At 40.9% G+C, this 23,552-nt stretch overlaps 1 protein-coding gene across 1 annotated transcript; it reads left to right on the top strand.

The window, feature by feature from the left end:
• The first annotated feature begins 2,294 nt into the window (after positions 1 to 2,294).
• LOC137273309 (uncharacterized) lies at positions 2,295 to 23,477 on the top strand. Its single transcript, XM_067805878.1, has 17 exons — positions 2,295 to 2,397; positions 4,856 to 5,190; positions 6,760 to 6,911; positions 7,312 to 7,564; positions 8,150 to 8,255; positions 8,728 to 8,824; positions 9,793 to 9,888; positions 10,571 to 10,621; positions 12,325 to 12,409; positions 13,140 to 13,199; positions 13,451 to 13,627; positions 13,976 to 14,114; positions 19,227 to 19,338; positions 20,665 to 20,737; positions 22,036 to 22,182; positions 22,375 to 22,514; positions 23,111 to 23,477. Exons 1-17 carry the CDS (start codon positions 2,346 to 2,348, stop codon positions 23,340 to 23,342), a joined length of 2,307 nt encoding a protein of 768 aa, XP_067661979.1. The 5' UTR covers positions 2,295 to 2,345; the 3' UTR covers positions 23,343 to 23,477.
• The last annotated feature ends 75 nt before the right edge of the window (positions 23,478 to 23,552 follow it).

The raw sequence follows: 23,552 nt of genomic DNA, 5'->3' as shown, positions 1-23,552 counted from the left end.
GAACGCTTTAACCACAAGGCTATCTAACCGTCCTTAACCGTGTGAACAATAAAAATTGTATATTTAGACATTCAAAAGGTTACCTTAAACATGTATCATCGGAAGAAAAAACACCCCCAAAACAACCAGAGCCGGTCATTTGTGTTGTTTTTTCATCCGAAAAACTATTGCATCGTCCGTTTCTTCCGTGTGTGGAACAGACAAGTAGTCCAACCGACTCCTACGCCCTGATGATGCCTCACATGCATCCCAAGTATAGGACACCCCATTGTTCCCGGTGCCCTTGGTCTGGTACCGCCTGATCTCTTGGCGTAGATCAGAAGAGTAAACGAGTTCTCCACCGGGAGCACAACCCTTCTGACAAATGCAGAATGCTGCAGCGTTGGAGAGTCTAAATGTTCCTTTATAGGCTCTCAGTAGGTTCGACTAAGCAGCGATTCTTGGAAAAAGTCTCATTCACTGTCTGGGCTGCATTTAGAAGGGATAAGGGCCCTGAGTTGATGATGAGCCCGACCGTGTAAGGATTACCGCTCTCTTTGCTCCAGATTATTGTAAACTGTAAAACGTAATTGTAATATAAAGAAACATTAAACCACAGAAACACCCAAACAAACAAACAACACTCCCCCCCCCTAAAAAAACACAAAACAAAACAAAAACAGAAACAAAAAAGCCTCCGAAAAACAACAACATAAGAACAAAAGAAACCAAACCAAACCAAAACAAAACGAAACAAAAAAACAAAAAAACAAAAAAAAACAAAAACAAAACAAAACCCAAAACAAAAAAAACCAACCAACAAACAAAAAATACAAAACAAAACAAAGCAAAAACAACAAATCAAACATAAAAACAAACCAAACAAAAACAATAAACAAACAAACAATAAACCCAATAAAAACCCCGAACCCTAACAAAAACAGCACTTCAAAACCAAAATGAAATCGGGGTGCAGCCTCTCTGAATTTGAATCATAGATATTTTGTCCTTCTCTTACGGGGCACCTAAGGCCCATGTTCAGACACCTCCATCTGTGCAAATAAATTCTTAAACTGTAAACAAAATAACTTGGTTAAGCGCCACATTCTCTTCCCACAGAGGCTACTCCTATCATATACGTTACGTAGGAAGATATGACAGGAGTAACCTCTTTGGGAAGAGAATGCACCTGACATGTCTCGTGATTAAATGAGCCCCGATCTTCACCCTTTGGAGCACAGCTGGCAGAATTATTGGTCGTCGTGTGCAACAAAGGCATCCCCTGTACAGAACCCAAGTGGAAGCTGCTTGACACCAGAAATGGCACTGACTGCCCCTTCGGAATATCACAAGACTGACATGAGGAGGAGAGTACAGACTATCATGCAGTCCACTGGAGGCTACCTTGGTATTGACCTTGTCATCGCATTAGGACATTTATGAATAATCATATTCACCAAATACGCCAACATTAAACATTGCAGTGCCATACTTGTAACAGGCATGGTTTTGTATGAAATGTATGGATTCCAATCATTTGTCGTTAATTACTAGTCAAAGGATCATGCAAGTCATGTTTTTCCATCGTGGTCACCACGAGACGTTATATATACGCATTGAAAACCCATCATTGCTAAAATACAGGGGAGCTTAATTAAGTTCTTTGTGTATATCACGTAGGTCAACTGACGAGCGAGTCACTGCCTTACATCCTCCGCGATAACTGACATATATACAATACATCTATGCAGCACGCCATGATATCACTTTCGGAGCTTTTTCATTTGGTTGTTGAGGATAGATTATATCTCGATATCCTATCAAAGTGTGGATCAGTCGATACCTTGTTTCAGAGTTGCCACACATCATGTGCAGACAGTACAAAAGTGAACACGCCGTCTCTGGATATACAACGACACAAGACAAATGTGTCAAGGTCGCTTGCTTACAATTGTCATTTCAAGTTAGAAGTCCGTAATGACAGACCATCTGTATCTTGGTTGAGTCACCAAAGTACTACAACGATGCCTTATATCTCTACTACAACAGACAACGTTAATTTCGGCATTACCATTCACATCTTTCTGCCTAAATACTGGAAACAGTGGTGAAAACAAATCTAAAGGAAGAACCAGGTTGTGGGCACGACCTACATACTGAATGTGGAATGCTTGTATGTAGATACGAATTTGTGCATTATGCGATATGATAACTGATAAATAATGTCCAGACATATTTAGAAATTGATCCGTCATTGGATGTCCGGGCGGTATCACACATTTACCCCATATGGCTAGAGATAGCGCATGACCTTGTGTGTATAACATCCAGCGGTTATTAGGCATCTCAGATGCTGGTGAATCAAGATGTTCCCCAAGGACTGGGTGTTTGGCTTTGTGTCGTTCTACCTCTTTATCAGTAAGTAGCTCGTTTGTTCGGGGTGATAACAAAGGTTGATAACCAGAAAACTCTAAGCCTTTTTTGGCCAATCAAAGAAGAAAGTATTATTATCCCATAAAAACATCAAACTAAATAACGTAAACGGCACCATCATAGGTCTGATGAATGATATATATAATCCACCATTTTCCCCAACGTATTGTTCTTCTTAGATAAAAAGTTGGGGTTGGTATCTGCTGTCCATTGCCATCTGAGATTTTCATTGTTAGTAGTATAGTTTGAAAACATGACGGTTTGATGAAGAATTGGCTTGGTTTGGTTGCTGTATAACACAGCACTCAGCAATATTCCAGCTATATGACGGCGATCTGTAAATAGTCGAGTCTGGGCTAGACAATCTAGTGATCAACAGCATGAACATCAGGATGAAGATGCGCGCATAGGTGTTTTTATGAACAAATGATCACCAGTAAACACCGCACCCAGCATAATTTGGAAGAGACTGGCAAGAATCTATCTATCTATCTATCTATCTATCTATCTATCTATCTATCTATCTATCTATCTATCTATGTTGCAGTGAATATGTAAGACCCGGGGTTATGCATAATCCCTGAAAGTTTTAGTGATTATGTATAATATCTGATTCATTCACCGATCATACATAATCGATGACTTTTTCAGGAATGAGACATAATTACTGAAAAAAAGATGGATTTTAGACATATTTTCTGAAATCACTTCTTGTGTAGTTTGAGGTATACTCATACAAAACAATATGGAATTAGGCTTACATCGAGCTCAGTACTGGCTCTCCGCGGCATGACGTCACAACTCTACCGATTGTAAACCAAAAGTTACTGTGTTGTGTATTCTGATTGGTTGAAAAACATGATTAAATGGTATTAGATTCCCGGAAACTGAAAGACTATTCACCGCGTATTGACTCGTAAACAATTGTTTTGTTGTGTCATCAACAGTGGTGACGTCATTCAAATCATATTGTGACGTAAAGTTAGAATGACGTCAAAAATGAGCAACTCCAGATGCTACCATGGGAACCAGCTGAAACGGCCATCTGATGACACTTCACTGCTGTGTCCGTATTCGATTTAAACGAGTGCAGACACTAAAACCCCTTTGGTTTACTTTTGTGTTTACAATGTCGATAAACATCATGTGTCGGTTCCAAATGCATTCCCGAGCTTCAAATACTCAATAACACCCGGAAATTGGCCAACACATGATGTTTATCTCCTAACTAGTTCATGATGACGTCATATTCGGCACCTTGAAGTAACATCATTCTGGCCTCGTCATGGAGTCTTTGAATTGAAATCCTTCAAGCAATGCGTTTTACTGTTAGCATTCTCGATTCTAACGGTACCGGAGTAAGAGTATTAGGGCTTCAAACAGAATAATGCTTTGTCTCTGAATATACATAATTATGATAGTAACAAACAAAACCCATGTAAATTGAAAAGGAGCCCTACGGAAGCCAGAGATTCAGAACCAGAGGAAATCTAGACTTGCTTCATTTCGCACTTTAGCATTGCAGAAAGGGTTAGGCTGTAGGGAAAATAATGTGGTTCAGAGACTGTGGGACAGAGTAGGTTTCAAATTTTCCCAACTATTCTGAGGAAGGATTTTCTATGGCAACGAGTAATATAGACAGGTTATTAGCCTGCAGGGCGATTTGTGCTGAATGGAAACAGATACAAGCACGTTTTATTAGTAGTTCAAGTATAAAGTCAGTAATGTTAATTACAAGGGTTTTTTGTCGTAACTATTTCTGACCTCGAACAGATAATATGTATTCTACGATACCCAGATGCTTTGCAAATTGTGAAAATAGAAGAGATGCAGTCTGTGTGTATAGCATAAGATAAAGAGATTGGTGTCAGTCAGATGAAGTCTGGATACACGTGACATATTATAACTGCTATGTATAGTCGTAACAAGGCCATTATCAGTCAACGACACCCATTTCTGACAACACAAGGGTCAATGACAACACAAGGGTCAAGGTCCTGTCCAACACTGAAGCAAATGAATCACTCGTGGCGTGCAATTAGGAGAATATTGCTTGAATATTGCCAAAAGAGTTGCGTACCCCCACCCCCTCTTTCTTTCTCCCTCTCCATCTCTCTCTCTCCCTCTCTTTCTCTCTCTCTCTTTCTCTCTCTCTCTCTCAACAAACAATTTTTATAGTGAGATGTTTAGTGAGGAAAAACACTGTCCTTGACAGAATGGATGGGCTCCAATACTAACCACACATGCATGCACGCACGCATCGGAACCTGACAATCATTCCCTGAAAGACTGAGGGACAAAGGATTTTGCAGAATATATTATCAACCCCCTCGCTAAACCCACCCACACAAAAATAATAAAATAATCAAAGAAATACAGTTTGCAGCCATCTTTGTGAAGAAAGAATTCAGTCCCAAACAATTGTCACTGCATTGCATTCCAGCAGTGACGTCATGCACAGAGGGAAAGCAGGGCTTTGCCGTCAACGTCAACACCGACGGCAGCTACAACGTCGTTGTCCAGGGAGATGTCTGGCTGAAGAGTGCTCCAATCTTCTTCAGATCTGAAGGCGAGGTCTTCACCACGGCTGATGGATCGCTGAAGTTGGTCAAGAACACTCAGTCCAGTGGTGTGGATCTCATTGGTCAGTGGCAGTCCAATAGCTTCTTGTACCAAGCAGGGTCCAGTCAGATCGAGGCCAGTTTTGTACAGTACACACCGGACACAAGCATCTTCACCTACAACAGTCCCGCCATACCTTTCATGCTGTTCAAACAGGTAAAATACGTTGCCTCAGAGATTAATTATACATTAGAAGCGACCTATACATACACATGGAAAAAGTATCCCCACCTATGAACTTTAACGCCCATATTGCCGATTACATGTGGTTATTTCGACCCTACGGGCAGACCATGCATTGGTTTTGGATATGCCCGTTCAAAGAGCAAAGGCGAGCATCGTGTGCAATAAATGTATGGTCATCACGCAAGTTTCAGTAAACTGTTGTCTAAGCTCGGTAACTTGGGAAATCGTTTTTATAAGCAAATACGTGCCGTCCTCAACTGACAACTGCACAAACCTGCATATTATTGGTAAGTGAAATGCTGGCATGTCATTGAGGGTTATTTTAAAAGCTCTTGGCTGCCATCCATCGACTATTAGCCACTTATCCAGAAGGACTGATGATGTTAGGAACCCACTCAGCGTCAGGTCTACTACGAGTGGCATCTCCGAGAAAGACTACAGTCCTTCTCAATATTATAAGGCTTCATCCATTCATATCAAATGGCGTGTTAAAAAGTGGCTTCAACATCGCTGTCTGTCCAACAGAACGTAAGAGGCGACTAACGGGATCGGGTGGTCAGCCTCACTACCTTGGTTGACACATGTCATAGTATCCCAATCACGTAGATCGATGCCCATGCTGCTGATCACTAGATTGCCTGGTCCAGACTCGAGTATTTCCAGACCGTTGTCATATAGCTGGAATATTTGCGCCGTAAAATCACTCAATCACTTCAACAGTTGGACATCGCTTGAAATCGACCAGTTATAGTCAGTTAAGGCCCACCATATATCCGTTGTTTTCCCAGAACACTATCCAGGTGTTAACGAGCGATGTCAATGGAAATAGACGTCACGTGGTAGGGTCCACTTGTCGGACGATTTCTTTCGCTCATGACTGATGTTGGGCGCTGCTGGAACACTGCATATGTAAGTTCATTGTTGTAAAGACCTTGTGACGATCACACATAATCTGAATGGACAACGGTACGTCGCTGACATCCTAGACAGAGTCGTTGTGCCATATTTCAATAACCATCCCCTCAACACAAAGCCAGTCATGGAAGACAATGCTAGGCCGCATCAAGCATACGCCGTTGGTGATTCCATACGTCACGAGGCTGTAGAAACTCTACTTGAGCCTGTCATGAGACCAGGTCTCATTCCAACAGAGCATATTTGGGACAGTATGGGTCGCCAAATCGCAGAGAGATGTTACATTACAAAATCGTGATGCTTTGGAACAAGTCCTCCATCAAGAATGGAACGCACTACCATAACGCCCAGTTTTACGTGAAGAGTGAGGATCACATGTCGAATAGAAGGTTATACCAGATGTTGAGACTGTGAGACTATCATTCGGTGAATGATTCTGATGTGATTCCATGAAGAGAGTATACCAGAATCTGGAAAATGACCGCATTTGTTTTCAACACTACAAAATTAATTTTTACATTTTTTTATTATTTTTTTTTACAAACCTACAGTTTTTCGTTTATGTTTTGTTTGCCATTTAATTATTCTTTGCACTAATGCTATCATCAACATCTTCAACAACAGCGTTTCATCAACGGAGCCAACAACACCGCCACCAACGGCAACTACACCATATCTGGTTTTCCTGGATTCCAAATACAAGAGGCTGCTCTACCATTGGGCTACCTTAGTTATAGCGGCCAGATGTTTGGACATCGAGAACTACGCCTTGGACAGTAAGCGTCTGAAAAATAATCTGAAAAAGATTTTTTTTTCGAATTTTAAAATCTTATTTGAAACATTGCAAATACATTCAGTGGCATCGGAAATATTAATACTAACTTTCTAAAATCTGAAAACGATAAATATTATCGACTTAAGAAACACGCTTTTTGTTGAAATCTTGACGTGTCCACTTGCAGTTGTGGATGCCATCATGCAATAGAGGGCGCCACACGATTCAGTAGTTATTGAACCCTGCTAAGTGGAGTATTTTGGAAAAGAAGTCCATAACTATAAATGAGATATAAGTAATATCGTCCATTTCGGAAATGCGCATTCCTTTCAAGAAAGAATAGATATTCAAAACATACCCGGCATACCATTCCGTTTAATCAAACCTTTTCATAATTACAGATGGGGGGCATCATCATTTACGATCGTCGATGGACTCAAAGGCGGCCCCCTCGCTTTATTTGATCGTGTCAAGACTGCAAATACCCTGATTATCTCCCCTGCCAGTCAGTTTATGTCGTCATCAATATGGCGTCAGAACGCAAGCACAGGAGGCGACAACGTCTACTGGGGAACGATGGGTGGAGTTGAGAATGTTCCTGCAGATGTAGAAAACAGTTTTATACTTTTCTGTGGCAACCAAGGCATTAACAAGGTACTTTAACTTCAGAATGATCTTCTTGCAGAGTGCTTTTTTATATTTTGTTCTCTGGATATGGGTCGTAACCATGGTATCCGACTGCATTAATACAGGAATACACGTTTCCCGGTTTATGCAACAAATTACCCGAAAGTACCATTCAATGATTAGGAACAGCAAATTTATGCACACTATGAATATTTAAGGGGTATGCTCCTAAATGTTTAAGGTGTTCTCCAGAGTCATCTCTGCTATGCTGATCCGTGAGATTAAGGCCATTCTCCGCTCTCACCACCTAAAGAAACCCGTGAAGCTGTGATCCTGAGAGTGGCTATCGTTACTGACCATTATTCCAGCAATATCACAGCTGGGAACACCAAAAATGTACATATGTTCGGAATCGAACCAGGGTCTTCTGCGTGACCAGCGAACATTTTAACCATTCGGCTACACCGGCGCCCCATTACCTTTAAGACAATAGTTAAGTAGGTATATAATTTTTAGTGATACTCTTTGGTATGAAAGCATATTTATAATATCAATGAACTTTCTGAAAGTGTTCCGTTTCCTATCACACTGTGTATGACAATCGACTTTCAGGCATTCGTAAGCTGGGGCCAGATTTTACAAAAATGGCACGGACGCACGGACCAGTATGTCAAATCTGACTTTACAATCAACTACTTGGGGTACTGGACCGACGATGGTGAGAACATAAAAAAAAATTAAACAACATTCTATAAATTTTCATCTTCAACTATTATTCGGATAGCTGTATTTATAGCTTTTCATAGGGAGTTCCGTAAAATCACCACTCACACATCAGTTTTCAGCCGTAGCATTGTTCTCAGTGTCGGTGGTGAGTGAGTTTAGTTTCACGCCGCTGTTAGCAATATTCCAGCACGGCGGCGCACACCAGAAAAGGGAGTAGAACCAGGGTTTTCGGCGTCACAACTGAACGCTTTAATCACTCTACTGCTCCACCACTAGGTCGGTGTTTAGAATGCGAAATCTGTGTGATCAAATTTGGTGGTGCGGATAATGTTCGTGCTATCAACCATAAGTTTGTCTCACTAAAACGTGACTGAAAACAACATTGACGCATTCCATTTTGAATTTATCTTTCCATACACAAACCCTAGGAAAATAGACACGTTACGAGCGTGCTGTTTGTGCAGGTGCGTATTACTTCAAGTCACCTGAGAAAGGGAAGAACTACCAGGATACAATACTTGACATCAACAACTATGTTAAACAGCTGGGGGTACCCGTCAGGTTTGTATGCGCAGGCCAATCATAAACATTTTGTCAGCTCCTATATAATGCTTAATTCGGCAGTCATATCATCCTACATGTGCTACTCAGACAGGTAAAAGATCATCCGTTCCTTTTCTATGCAAAAAACTGAAAATGTTGATTTTCATCCTTCTTACAAGGAATACAAAGACATCATCACAACGCAACAGAAATCACCTTCCAGATAAAATTGTGCAGCAAAGACCATGCACTGTCTGTCAATAAAAATTCAGATTACTTTTGGAAATCGGCATTCGTTTTGAAGGAATTTCAAGGTCAAATCACCACGCCACGGCTTGAAGCTGCGACACCGAAAGAATGCAGCCTGGAGATTACCAGTCTTCTGTTGCCAGGCCTCGGATTGTTTGTCTGAGCAATAGGTCATGGCTTGCAGCTCGTTACAACCAAACAGGTATAACAAATAACCGTCCCCATACAGGCAGATCTCGACTCACCAACCACTATAAGGCCAAGATCGGTACATTCGGGAGCTACATGTGCGTGCTCATGCTGCCATGGGTAAGAGCACATCAACCAGATGCCTGGACTTTGGCGGATATCGGGTCAAACTGCACCAACAAGCCGAGAGAAACTGGACTGAGAGTCAGGAGATGCCAAGTCGGGCCCGTGCTACGTCGTCACCGTTATCTAAAATTTCCCTCTTGGTGTTAAAGGCATTTCCTTCTTCTAAACTGGTGAAAAAAAACATGTACTAAAGTCTGTTTGTGGACGAGTAATGCATGTTTGAAAATACATTTCCGGTACAGATTTCTTGGTTATGCGTTTCTTTTTTAAATAGTATATGAAAGAATCAGCGTTCGTTAACTTGTTGAGTGGTATATAATGGAACCTCTTGTTTAGAGTGTAAGGAAGTTAGCAAAGTCTGTGAGACCCAAAATGTTCACGCTAAAATCGGATTACAGGAATTATTGTTGTTTTGCTGCCAGGTACATCCAATATGACTGGTGGTGGTACTATTACGACAAGAACCACGGGGTGATCACGTGGGAAGCAAAGCCAAGCATCTTTCCCAATGGAATGCAGTGAGATAATAACTTATTAGATAATGCACGTATCGTACGATTTAAGAAACATACGTCAGTGATAATTCTCAAATGCAGTGAGACAAGAAAAGCCTGGGGCTACTGAAATGAAATGAATTTTCTGATTCAGCAATTCGAAATTATACACTGGACTACTACAAGTGTGCTGTATTACGTGTGGATTTGTTTTGAATTAAAGTGCATGCCTTTATGAACGGCTTTGATCCGTAAAGGCACGGAATGTCTTTCAGTAAGAAATTTATAGAAACTCGGCTTCCACATTAAACATGAAGTAAGGGAAGACATTATTTTCGGATTAGCCACAAGGTCTCGTGGCTCCTAATTTGTTCCAGCTATTTTCATTGGTCATTTTTATTGCTGAAAGTTCATTTTGAAAAATCTAGTGTATATATAGAGAGAAACTTCACCTGAAAGACAAATTCAGCCTGTTAAAAGGTTGGAGGCGTTTCCGCATCCAACGAATAAATATTTGTAATGTTGATAATTTCTTATAACTCATAATACCATGAACTATATTAAGGAAAATACGTGTAAATTATTCGCTTCCTGATCGTTATTCATTATGAATGCATGAAGCGCCTTTGTCTATATGTATAATGGTTTATGTTAGAACTGGTTATGCCAAAGTTACTGACTAACCCCTTACTTCGTGTGTCCCAAGATGGCTGTATAACAAGACGGAGCTTCCAGTCCTGGCCCACAGCATGTTCTGGTGAGTGAGTCATGTCATAATATAAACACATAAGTGAACATATGAAATCACAAATGTTCCTTTATTCTTTCCAAGGTTTCTTCAGGTTTTGCACTGTTGGACTGAATCTGAGAATATATAGAGGAACACTGCCATGAAGTGCTGTTCCCTTATTTGTTTCCCTCAGTATACATACGGAAATGATATGCAGTATCATTTCCTGGTTGGACTAAGTTTCCCTTTTCAGTTTGTACAAACACCCCTGCATCTAAACTGCTGGTCACAAGAAAGTATATACCTATGTTTAATGGTGTGTAAACATGAAACAAACACTATTATATCTTTGGTTCTGGCGTAGGGTATGGCGCTTACCTTTGTGTACGATATTTCGGAGACTCTTTTCTGCGCAGTAACATTTTGTGTTTCTAGGTTTTGGGTCCAACCAAAGTTTCATGTGAAAGCTTATTGGAGTCATTTTCCCACTAAATAATAACTGTGGAGCACTTATTTACTCCCACCATGTTAAAAGTAGAGTGCATCTTAAGCAGTCGGAAGCAGATCCCCAAACAGAACACCCACCCCTCCAAACAGCCCCCCCCCCAAAAAAAACCCCCCAAAAAAACCAAACAAACAAAACAACAAAACAACAAACAAACAAACAAGCATGCAAACAACAAAAACAAAACAAAACAAACAAACAAACAAAATCCAAAACAAAAACAGAAAAAACAACCACACAAAAACTAGCAACCCCCTCCCCCCAGCCCCCCAAAACAACAACAACAACAACAACAACAACAAGCAAATACAAAAACAAAAAACCCACCAAAACAACAAAACAGCAGCAGCAACAACAACCCAAAGAACCTTGAAATTTTTGTGCATAACAGCTTCGTTTTGCATCGCGAGGTGTTTCGGGTAACTTCGCGTCATCAGGTGACGTGATACGCCACTCGTCCAATCAGATACGACAATGCTGTTTCTATAGCAACACGAGCGGGATAAGGATGATGGTGTGTCACTAGTGGAAATAAACCGGTGTACAGCTGTTTCCGTTAGCAGTGCCGTTACAACTTTGAATACGGGACAAAAACAATGCATACATAATGGTGAATAAATGAAAAGCACGGATTTGCCCACTTTTGCCTTGCACTATGGCTTGACATGCCGTATGGTGTTTTCCCCCAATATTGTAATTTTTCTGGACGTGTTGTAGAAAATGGGCCATGAAGTGTCCCACAGAAATGAATAGACGGTTAGGTTTGAGGGTTAGGTATACGATAGATTATCATTTTCTTTACTCGACCTAAATTTGACAACCTTGGCCTCGATAAGCATAAACAGATCTATGTATCGGGACGATAACAAGAAAGATATGAACAGTAGGTAAAGATAATCTTGGCACATTTCAGATGTCGTGGCTATTTTTGAAAACCCCTCAAAAATTCAACTTCTCACAGTGAGCTGTATATAATCAAGTGTGGGTCTGGAGAATCAATGGTCAATGGTATGAGTAACGATCTATTCCGTTGGGACACAGTGACACGCCATCAGCGGAGTTACATATTACAGTCATGTGACCGCCTCACTAACCAGACTCACCCCAAAACCGTGTTCCTATGGAACCATATAGGTGTTCTTGTACATCGAAAAAGAACTGTATAACTTGTGTTCCTGTTTATGAATGTAACAATCTTCTAAACAGTTCCTTGGGGTTCCCCTAGGTCCAGCAACACTACTTATGCCAAAGCCAACGGAGGGAAGTACGACTTCCTGATTGAGGGTGAAAAGTCCTTACCTTTGGAGGAGGTAACAGCTATATTTCTATCTGTGACGCCTTTTCTTTGTAAGTGGTGGTGTAGCCTAGTGGTCCTCACGCCTAAAGCCACGGTTCCATTGCCCACAAGCCGTGAAGACCATTTCTGGTGTTCACCGCCGTGATATTGCTGGAATAGTGCTTAAAGCGGCACAAAAACAAACTCGACAACCTTAACTCCCTTGGGAGTATGACAAGCAATAAGCCAATTCACCAAGGTCGACAACTCGGCCCATTGAACCACCCCTTACTACAAAAACATATTTGTAGGACAACTGTAATCCAATCCGGGACAGCCTATGAACATGATGTTACTGGGAAGTCAAACATCATATTTGTGTACTTGTTTAAGCTCTGAGGACTATAAAATCGGCTCAATCGGTAATTCTACACATGCAGTTTGAGAGATGCAGGTTAAAACATGTACATCTAAATTCGAGACAACGATTTTCGTCTTTTGGTATTTTAAAGCACGAACAGAGTATTTTCCTGATGTAAGAGCGACACTGTTGCATGTATTGTCTTCATTCTAATTTTATCTCTCATGAATCACAGCCTCGGGGATATTAATACCATTGGGATTCTTATTTGACTAATTGCAGTTTAAATGATAGAAAGAACATAAGGTTTATTTACACCCGAGACAAACAAATTGAATATGCTGATGTATTCCACCATTTGTCATAAACGTCTTAATTTTAGGAACCTTTCATTACTTTTCAGAGATTCTGGAATGATTTGCTCGCTAATGCAAGGAAGTGGGGTCTGTTGGTCTACGAACAAGTGAGATTTTTCATTCATGAACATACAGGCTCACAGGAATGCATAGTTATTTTGTTAGGAGCTCTTCCTTGTAGTTGCAGCTGTGGAGTGATAGAGTAACAATTTAGAGCGTCATTCCCTCAGCGTTCCTGAAACAATCATTACACCGATACGCCGTAAATGAGACAGCTGACCTTAAAAAACAAACTGTGAGGTATTTGCAAAAATAACTAGCACCGCGGAAAGTATATCAATCGCATATTCTTTTCTAGGATTTCCTGAACATTGAATTTGAGAGAGTTCATAAACTCTGGAGCGATATTGACTTGGGCCGACAATGGCTGCATCAGATGGGTAACGGCGCCGCTAAGAATGGTCTGACACTTCAGTACTGCATGGCGTTGCCACGCAACGTTCTGCAAGCGTTGGAGATTCCCGTTGTCACACAGGTACGGTGCAAGAACAGGCTGATTGGTTTGCTGTTTAACGCCACACACAGCAATGTTCCAGCTATATGGGGAAGGTCTGTAAATATTCGAGTTTGAACACGATAATTCAGTGATCAACAGCATGAACATCGATCTACACAATGGGAATAAGATGACATGCAAAGCAAAACAGCGAACCTGGCTACACACTCCCGATAGTCACCCCTTACGACCGACAAGGATGGGTTGCTGAAGACCAGTTCTAACATGTTCACGGGTTCTGGTGAGAGGACAAGAACTTTTTGTTGTCCTTTAACCCCAAAAACCTCTATTTTTAAAACTGTCATATCATACACTATATTGTTCCAGGCCCGTGCCAGTGATGACTATATACCCAATACGGTCAACTGGAAGGTGGGCGTGACGTCATTGTTTGCGTGGGCGCTCGGAATTGCACCTTTCAAGGACAACTTCTGGACAACGAGCGTTCAGCCTGGAAACCCATACAGTATGTTGAACGGTCTCAGTCTATGCATGCTATAAAGTTCATCATCGCTACGTTTGTTTGTGGTTTGGTTAAGTGTCTCACTCAGATGTATCCCTCTGTAAATAATCACGTTTCGACCAGATAGACCTGTGATTGATGTTCTGAGCAACGATGTACACCCTTGGTGTACGATGACATAGCAATCACCCAGACTGACCAACCCTTCATTTCTTTTAAACATATTTATTCCAGAGAATGTATTGGGTACAAGTTATCCCAACATAGTGAAACCCTCTCCTATATACAATGCTTACATGCATGAAGTGAGACAAACTATGTACAGGAATAGAAAGATATATACAAAAGGAGAATAAGCCATATAAAACAAATAATTATAGGGAATACATGATTTCCTTACATGAGTAACATTATATCCAATCACTGAACCTTTTAGATTTTAACATATATTTTTGAACTTCTTTAAAAATCTGGATATTATCACGGTACGGAAGATCTGCACTGCCATTTAATAATAACTGTAGGTTTGCTGGTACTCTATTGCTACAAATTCCGTTAATGTTTTGAAACAGTTGTTGTCTGATGTTAGAATATAAAGTACATTTCATAAAATAATGATGAGGGTTTTCAAAGGTACATTTACACTTACATTCAGAGCTCTCTGTAAGACCATTTCTGTAAAGATCATCATTTAATCTACTGTTTGAGTATCTTAGCTGGGTCTGAATTACGTTGAGTTTCCTGTTACCAAATGAGAAATATCCTGGTGCTTTTAACATATGTGAGCTTATATGCGATTTAAAACTTTTAAGTGAGTCTGATTCTCTAACATATAAGGGGAGATTATTCCAAATTTGTGAAGATGATGGAAAAAACGATTGACTGTAGAGACTTGTGCGGGAATAAGACAGGGAAAGACCACGAATGTTTCTAAGATTATAATTTGTCTTAGATTCAACAGTTTGAGGCATAAGATCATAAAGGTAGCTTGGAGCATTTTTGTTGTTGATATTATAGAATAAAGACAGTTTTCGACATGTTCTTCTCTCTTTTACCAATTGTCAACCTGTTTCACGTAACAGAGATTCTCTAATGGCATACTTTGGTAAACCAGTAACTATCCTCGCGGCCTCAAACTGAACTTTTTCAATTTTATCAGTTAAATCTACCCAACAACCATCCCACAATTCACAAGCATATTCAAGATGTGGTCTTATAACTACAACATAAAGTTTATTTAGAGTGTCTCTGTTTAACGTGAACGTTAATTTTCTCATTGATGAAACCATCAGGGACGTTTTCCTCACAATATTTTCAATATGAGCATTCCATTTACAATCAGAAGAAAGTATTACTCCAAGATGTTTGTGGGAGTTTTCGAATCGAACACATTGATTTTGAAATTCTAAATTCAGAACTGCTTTGTTATTCTTAAGACTGAAAAGTAAAGCTTCTGTTTTGTTGGGATTGTATGTCACAAGCCAACGTTTTGCCCAACACGATACAATTTCTAGATTCCTATTGAGTGTATCTTGCATAAGCCTGTGATTGATAGATGAAAATCCCATTGATGTATCATAGGCGAACAAGCGTGCAGCACAGTCTAGTTCATCGGCAATATCATTAACGTATCCTATAAACAGAAAGGGGCCGAGGACTGATCCCTGGGGAATCCCCGCTGCAAGTGAATCGGGGTTTGATAATGAACCATTTTAAACACCTTTTGAGTTCTACCACTGATGTAACACCGAATCCATTTAAGTAATTCTTCACATATGCCGTAGCTAATTAATTTATGCAGTAATCCTCTGTGCCATACTCTGTCAAAGGCCTTTGAAACATCACAAAAAACCATTCAATGGTCTTCACGTCTATCTGGAGCTGAGCAAATATTGTTGTATAGTTCTATTAACTGATGAGTCGTAGAATGGCCTACTTGGAATCCTGATTGATATTCATATAAGAATCTGTTGTCCAGAAAATAATTAGATATATGCTTCATGACAATTCTTTCTAAGATTTTTCCCAAAGAACTGACTAATAAAATGGGTCTGTAATTACTACATCTAGATTTATCTCCCTTTTCGTAAAGCGGCATGACATGGGTTTCCTTCCATCTACTAGGATAGGTACCAGAAGATAACGATTAGATAGAATCTGCAATACATTTCAATAGTTTATGACTTATACGATCAGGTCCGCTCGCTTTGTTAACACGTAAGCATTTAATAATCTCAGCAATTTCACGATCATCTACTACAATATGACCCAGTCTACTAGTTGTACGCAATTCAAGTAAGGGAAGTGGTTTGTCTTTTTCATCTAATTTGCAAATAAATGCAAAGTATGAGTTTAGTGCTTCCGCTTAATCAAAGTCTGAAGATATATTTGGACTCTCGTCAGTATCATTAGATGGCGGAATAAGGCTGATAGATGCTGATTCTGTAATTAACCTTCTTAATACTTTCCAATATGAAGGTTTGTTTTCTCTACTCATTTCAGATATGAATTCATCAAGGTTCGAAAAATACTGTGTCTTCACGTAACACTTCATGCTGTTAACTTTATTTCGTTGTTTACGGTATGCCAATTTATCCTCGCATCTATCGGTTCTTCTTGCTTTTTTTCTCAACCTATTACGTTTTCTTGACTCACGTCGTATTTCCGAATTGTACGAAGGTTTGTCATTTGGTCTAATCGTCACTTTTTTGCATGAAACACATTCCTTAATAAAATTTCCTAGATGATCATAAAATGCATATGTTGCTTCATCTATACATATGGAAATTAATTAAGCAACACCAAATTCAAAGACACATAAAAACTTAACAAAGTTTAACGAAGTAATTTTGATGATTGATTATTCAATTTTGATGTATTGACATACAGCATGAGCTTTTCATGGGTTGATATGACTCGCGTGAAGCTTGCACAGCGCACGTGCATTGCTTTAACCTCAACTTTCGAAAAATGCACTTTTTCCCTGGGGTGTTTACAAGCGCAGGTTGTCGATTGCATTCGGTTTTTCATTCATTTCAATGTCATGGCACGTAGGAAATTATCAGAGGCCACTCGTTGGCAAATAATCGGCATGAGGAATGCTGGTATGTCTCTAAGACAAATCGGGACTCAAATCGGACGACATCATTCCATAATTTCAAAACTTTTGAAAAAATACCGGGCCACTAATGAAGTTAAAGACCTGCCTAGACCAGGAAGACCCAGGAAGACCACAGTCCGGGAGGACAGAGCTTTACTGAGACTTGTACGGCGCAGGTCCTTCGACTCGAGCTCTCGGTTGAGACAGGAGTGGCTTCCAGGGAGACCCATCTCGAACAGGACTGTTCGGAATCGTCTGAAAGCTGCAGGATACCGGGCAAGGAGGCCAATCAAGCGACCCAGACTGTCTCCAGCCCATAAGGCAGCCCGACTGGCCTGGTGTAATGACCGTTTGCACTGGAACATTGCCTCTTGGAGGAAGGTCCATTTCTCAGATGAGAGCCGGTTCTTGCTGCACATGGTGGACGGTCGTACTCGGGTCTGGAGGCAGAGGAACACAGCAATGGCTCCACGGAACATCCAGGAGACTGTGGCCTTTGGGGGAGGTTCCGTTATGGTATGGGGGTGCATTTCCATGAACTGCAAGTTGGATATCATTACCATCCGTGGCAACCTTAACGGTGTTCGTTACCAACAGGAGGTTCTTGACAGGGCTGTGGTACCTCATTTTGAGAACCATCCTCTGGCAACGAGACCCATATTTATGGACGACAATGCTAGACCTCACAGGGCGCATGCTGTAAATGATTTTTTGCGGCAAAATGCAATTGACAGAATTCCATGGCCTGCCATGAGCCCTGACCTCAACCCCATTGAACATTTGTGGGACTTTATTGGCCGTCGTGTGAGGCAGAGAGACCCACCAGTCCATAATCTCAACGAATTGACGGCTGCCCTGCATGAGGAGTGGAACAGGATCCCCCAGAATCAGATCCGGAGACTCATCCAAGGAATGAGGAGGCGTCTGGAATCGGTGGTGCGTGCGCAGGGAGGACACACTAGATATTGATGAAAGTCGGTGTGCAGACTCTCAGATGACTGTTCTTTCTTTCCATGTGACATTTGTGTTAATACACCTGACAACAACGTCTGTGGATGAATAGTAAATTGTGTCCATTTTTTCATGAATTTAAGACAGTTTTAAGAATTTGGATTTCGTTGCAATAAAGCAAAGTCTTGATACTTTTTCCCTTTAAGTTGTTTGTCAGAGATCGTCTGTTGAATAAAAAAGTGTCAAACTATATCAACCCGGCATATTTTGATTGTCAGAACACTTCAAAGTTGCTCCAATAGAAAAAATTGGGGTGTTGCTTGATTAATTTCCAGGTGTATATATCAGTATTGTTTAGTATCACACAATTCCAGTCGGTATTAGTCATGCGTCTATTCAATAACTCATAGTCACCTTTGTTATAACACCATACCTCTCTGGTATAAAATAATGACATAGAGGTAGCAGTGTTGCTGGCAACCGATGTGCCCCCATGGTCACTTATGTAACTACTGAAATCCATCACACCACTGTCAAACACGTCAACACCCTTCATTTGCATATGTTCCGTGGATTAAGCTAATGTATGATGTTAAATCAATATATGTCCTGCGTAGAATATATGTTCCACGTAACCTCATCTTTATGGACACTACAGGCAGCACGAGTTGAGAAGTGATGAGAGTGCAATGGTTCAAATTATACATTGTTAAAATAAGTGTTCCGGATAATTGTTTGTCTGTTTCTTTAAGCCGCTCTAACCAGTACTCGAGCTTCGGCAGCGGTCTATAAACTGTCAAGTCTGGACCAGACAATCCTGTAATCAACCACTTCACCAACGATCTGCATAAGTGGGACACGATGACATCTGTCAACCATGACAGCCAGTCTGACCCCTAAATCTCGGTAGTCGACTCTTAGGACAAGCATGGGTTACTGAAGATTAATTCTAATCCAGATATTCACGGTATCCACAGTGTACAAAAACGGCAAGCATTGCTGGCCGGGGTACTAACTTGGAATTACATTTTTTTCAGGTTTACGATTTATATACATTGTTTCAGACGGTGCCACGGAGCCGAATACGGCCCTGAATGCTGTGGTAGCAACCCTTAGTACAGGCCCAGTAGGAGTCAGCGACATGGTGGGGCGTATTAACAAGACGCTCATCATGAAGTAGGTTGACAATCATCATGAATTAAAAGATGCTTCGGCGAAAGATCAAAGGCGCCGACAATACTTTATCAGACGATAATGTGCACTTTTTGCATTACGTCACAATGTGTTGACGTCGCCGCGCCATTCCAGTCTACCCCCTCGTAATCTAACTTTTTTTGCATGACGTCACAATGTAACTGACGTCACGATGGATGTCAGTTGCCAATCGCCTCGTACAGCCTCCCACAGTAAACTGCTTCGTTGCATCCCGTTTCTTGGTTTGTAGTTGCACCACATAGCCAACATCACTGTGGAAACATTACGTTTATGTTTTCCGACGGATAAAATGTCTCATAGTTCGACTCAAAATCTTACAAAGACATGGTAATGTTGGCAATGTTTACATTCCCATAATGCAATCGTGGAATGTCGCTTGACTTGTCAGCTTCCTCTGAATGTACTGATCCAAACTTTCGTTGGTCGTAGAAATGAGGCGGTCATATTGCCTTGTATGGTTTAAGAGAATCACGGATGTAATTAAAATGATCTAGAGAAGATATTTAACCCGAACATAAACCATCTTCAAACTGTTCATCATTTGTTTTTCTAGTTACCTTTGTCTTAACGTACGGGGCTGACACGTCAAAAGAACAGCGCGTCAGTTAGCCCTGTGCGAGGATTCTTAATTTAGGTCACAGACACCGTCGTTTGTTTTCTGCCATAGATTAATCGAAATTAGGCTTAGAAGTTATTGAATACGGCATCGCTCTACCACCACGTATAGTGTAATAAAGCACACTTTCTCCTTGAACTATTATAACGTTAAAGCACTCGGACGCTCTAACGTTTGCTTTAACGTTATAATAGTTCAGGGCGAAAGTGTGGTGGTAGAACGAACTGTATTTCTTAATTAGAATGACATCATGAATTAGGCAGACGATAGGCATGAGGTAGGTTGACAATAATTGTGAAGTTGGTGACAATCATCATGAAATAGGTTGACAATCAGGATGAAGTAGGTTGACAATAATCATTAGAATGACACTCATAAAAAATCAGGGCTGACAGTCTCCTTATAAAACGCGGGCAGTCATCATCAATCGTCTTCAAATAGGTTGACACCTATTGGGAAATAGGTTGAAAATCATCATGAAGATGGTAGACGATTTTCATGAAGTATGTTGCCAATCATCAGTGACTGGGTTGACAGTCATCACGAAGTACACTGAAAATAGGGTGATAATCATATGAAGCATTTGATAAATTATCCGGAAATATGGAAAATATCTCAGAGACTGACAACAACCTTGAAATATAATAACAAGTCTTTCATTCTTTTTACAGATCTGTAAATACTGACGGACTCATCTTGAAGCCATCCCGTCCAGCGACGGCCATCGACAACACGATACGAAGGGTACCTACTTACACTGTATACACCGAAGCCCCGTCACACTGGAAGTCTCGCTTTACCGACAGTTTGTTTTAAGAGCTATTACATACACTGAGGATATTTGATGGGGAACGATAACCCGTTGACATGCTGGGTAAAGATATGGGCCCATAGGAAACTATTCCTGTAAATCTCCACGAGATGGCTCGGTTTCTTTGTTTGTTTGTTTGTTTTTAACGCGGCACTCAGCACTTACATATCAGCGATTTGCAAATAATCGAGTCTGGACCAGACAATCCAGTGATCAACATCATTAGGACATGATGAAATGTACCAAGCAGCGAGGCTGACCATCTATTCTCCTCTTACAAGACCCGTGAAGGTCCCGGGCTAGAATAGGCCTTCAGCAACCCAAGGCTTGCCATAAAAGGCGACTATGCTTGTCGTAAAAGGCGACTAACGGGATCGGGTGGTCAGACTCGCTGACTTGGTTGACACAATCATGTCATCAGTTCCCAGTTGCACAGATCGATGCTCATGTTGTTGATCACTGGATCGTCTGGTCCAGACACGATTATTTACAGACCGCTGCCATATAGCTGGACTATTGCTGAGTAAAACTGAAACTGTAAGTAAAACTGAACTCACTCACTCACTCTTACGACAATCATGTGTTGCTGACGTATAGGAGACAACACGCCTCCGAGGTTTTTGTAGACAATGTAAAACCGGAGGGGGAGAGATTTCCCGACCCTGATGGTTTTACATTGTCTACCAAAGCCGAGGAGAAGTGCCTTCTCTAACATATATACAGTCAGTGATGGATAATTACAATATAGATGATCATTCAATGAAGCTAACTAAAAAAAGGTCAATGACAGTAACTATAAGTAGATAATTTAACCACTTCCCTTTCTCGGCCCGGTGACCGTGCGTTAGAGCGTCTCCCTATGAATCCGAGACTTGCATTGTTGGAGCTTAATCTTGAACGATATTTTTAATAGATATCAAACACTCATGTATCATTTCAATGTTGATGTTCATTTAAAGTTAGGAAGAGTAAAACCTGGGAAGAGGTCTTACTAAGGGAAAGTAAAACCTGGGAAGAGGTCTTTCTAGCGAATAGTGAGACCTGTCCCTCCAAAACAAAAACCTCAATACACGAGAAGCACACTTCAATTTTTACTCGAATCTTCAGGAGTAGATTGGTGACTTGTATACAATCATTAGAAAATGCACATGTAATTTGAATATTTAACTCCAAAAGGTTCGCAGTATACCATATCATCAATTTATCTCATCCTCAAAGTTGTTATTTCCAGCGTGCCTGGCCAGACTTTGAGGGTCCAGACGGGGAGGTGTGGTCCACGTATTCAGATTTCGGGGGTGAGAACAAGTATGGCATCATCCTGGCCGCTGATCTGGAGGGAAGCTACACCATGACGCCATGCATGGCGGGATACCAAGGGGTGAGGCATGCCAGATAAATTTCATCATGCGGGGTGTGGTGTCAGCATTTCCTGAGGCGCTACATTACCGTTCTACTGTTTTGTATAATTGGTTTCGAAATAAATGGACGGATGGAATTAAACTTGCCAGGATTGCTAGTTCCCCCGGGTTTTGTGCTCCTGTAAGATGAACGTTGACACTGTTATTTCTAGTTTCCCAACTCGATGGTGTTCCCTGCCAAAGATCCCAACAAAATCCAACCTCTGACGGATTCCCAACCTCTGACCATGAGTGGCTGTACCACTGTTGACTTCTGTCTCTTCTATGTATCGCCGGTACTCAGAGTAAATGGGTATGTGGTTTTCTGCACTTTTTCAGGCGTTATATATGTATTCTGGAGAATAAGTCATAGTTTTCGAAAACAGGAAGGGTATTTTTGATTTTAAACAGCATTGCTCACACACAAACTTCAGTGTGCTGTGAGTCAGTATATTTATGTATTATTATAATATGGGCGTGTGAGCGAATGATGAATTTACATAATAAAGCATTAAAAAAACAACATTCCGATGTGTCCAAGCAATGTACATGTAGCCTAGTGGTTAACGCTTGCGAGGACTCGGGTTCAAATCACCACACGGGTAAAATGTGTGAGACCCATTTCTTGGTGTCACTCGCCGTCATGTTGCTGGCATTGAGCTAAAAGCAGCATAAAACTAAACCTACTCACTCACCGGCGATCTGAGTGTAAATACAGGTCATTTTAGTTTAGTGTAGTTCTCTCACCACATCAAGAATATTACTGGTGTTAAAGTACATTCATCGGCCACACACTTACGAGGTATCACAGCAGGAATGTTGATAATGCTATACCATAGTAATTTCTCAGACGGTGCTTCCTGATTATGCATATGTGCTTATGTTGATTTGTGTTCCTCCCTCAAACAGCAAACAAGTGCTGATTCAAGGTGAGCTGGACAAATGGGTGCCTATGTCGCCGCAGAGAGTGACGGACATCAACGTTGCCGACGACATCACCCTCTCTCTCAACGGAGCTGCCAACGAAGTTGTTACGTTCTGGTTTAACGTGGATGGTGTATCCTCACCTTTGACCTGTACTCTCGGACCAGGCGGTCAAGCTGTCCTCAGCTTCACAGCTGGTGCATGTCGTGGAATATAAAGAACCTAACATACATATGGCGCTGTGTGGGCATGAGTTAAGTACACTTCTAGTAAAAAAATACTTCCTCTTGATGGCGAATGAAATGTGGTGTATGTTAATTGTTGTTTATGATGGAATAAATAATACTCAGTCTGTGTGGCTTCAGTCAGTCTGCAGATACCTTGGCCAGAAGAAACTGTACCTATGGAAAGGCTATTGTCACGGTGT

The sequence above is a fragment of the Haliotis asinina genome, chromosome 2 (assembly GCF_037392515.1).
Source record: "Haliotis asinina isolate JCU_RB_2024 chromosome 2, JCU_Hal_asi_v2, whole genome shotgun sequence".
Lineage (NCBI taxonomy): Eukaryota > Metazoa > Mollusca > Gastropoda > Lepetellida > Haliotidae > Haliotis > Haliotis asinina.
Note: the sequence above shows the minus strand (reverse complement) of the source record. Positions and strands in the feature narration are given on the sequence as shown.

Coding starts and splice junctions, on each gene's coding strand:
- LOC137273309 (XM_067805878.1), top strand. CDS start 2,346: ATGTTCCCCAAGGACTGGGTGTTTGGCTTTGTGTCGTTCTACCTCTTT. Junction 2,398..4,855: donor GTCGTTCTACCTCTTTATCA/GTAAGTAGCTCG, acceptor ATTGCATTCCAG/CAGTGACGTCATGCACAGAG. Junction 8,825..9,792: donor CAGCTGGGGGTACCCGTCAG/GTTTGTATGCGC, acceptor TTTTGCTGCCAG/GTACATCCAATATGACTGGT.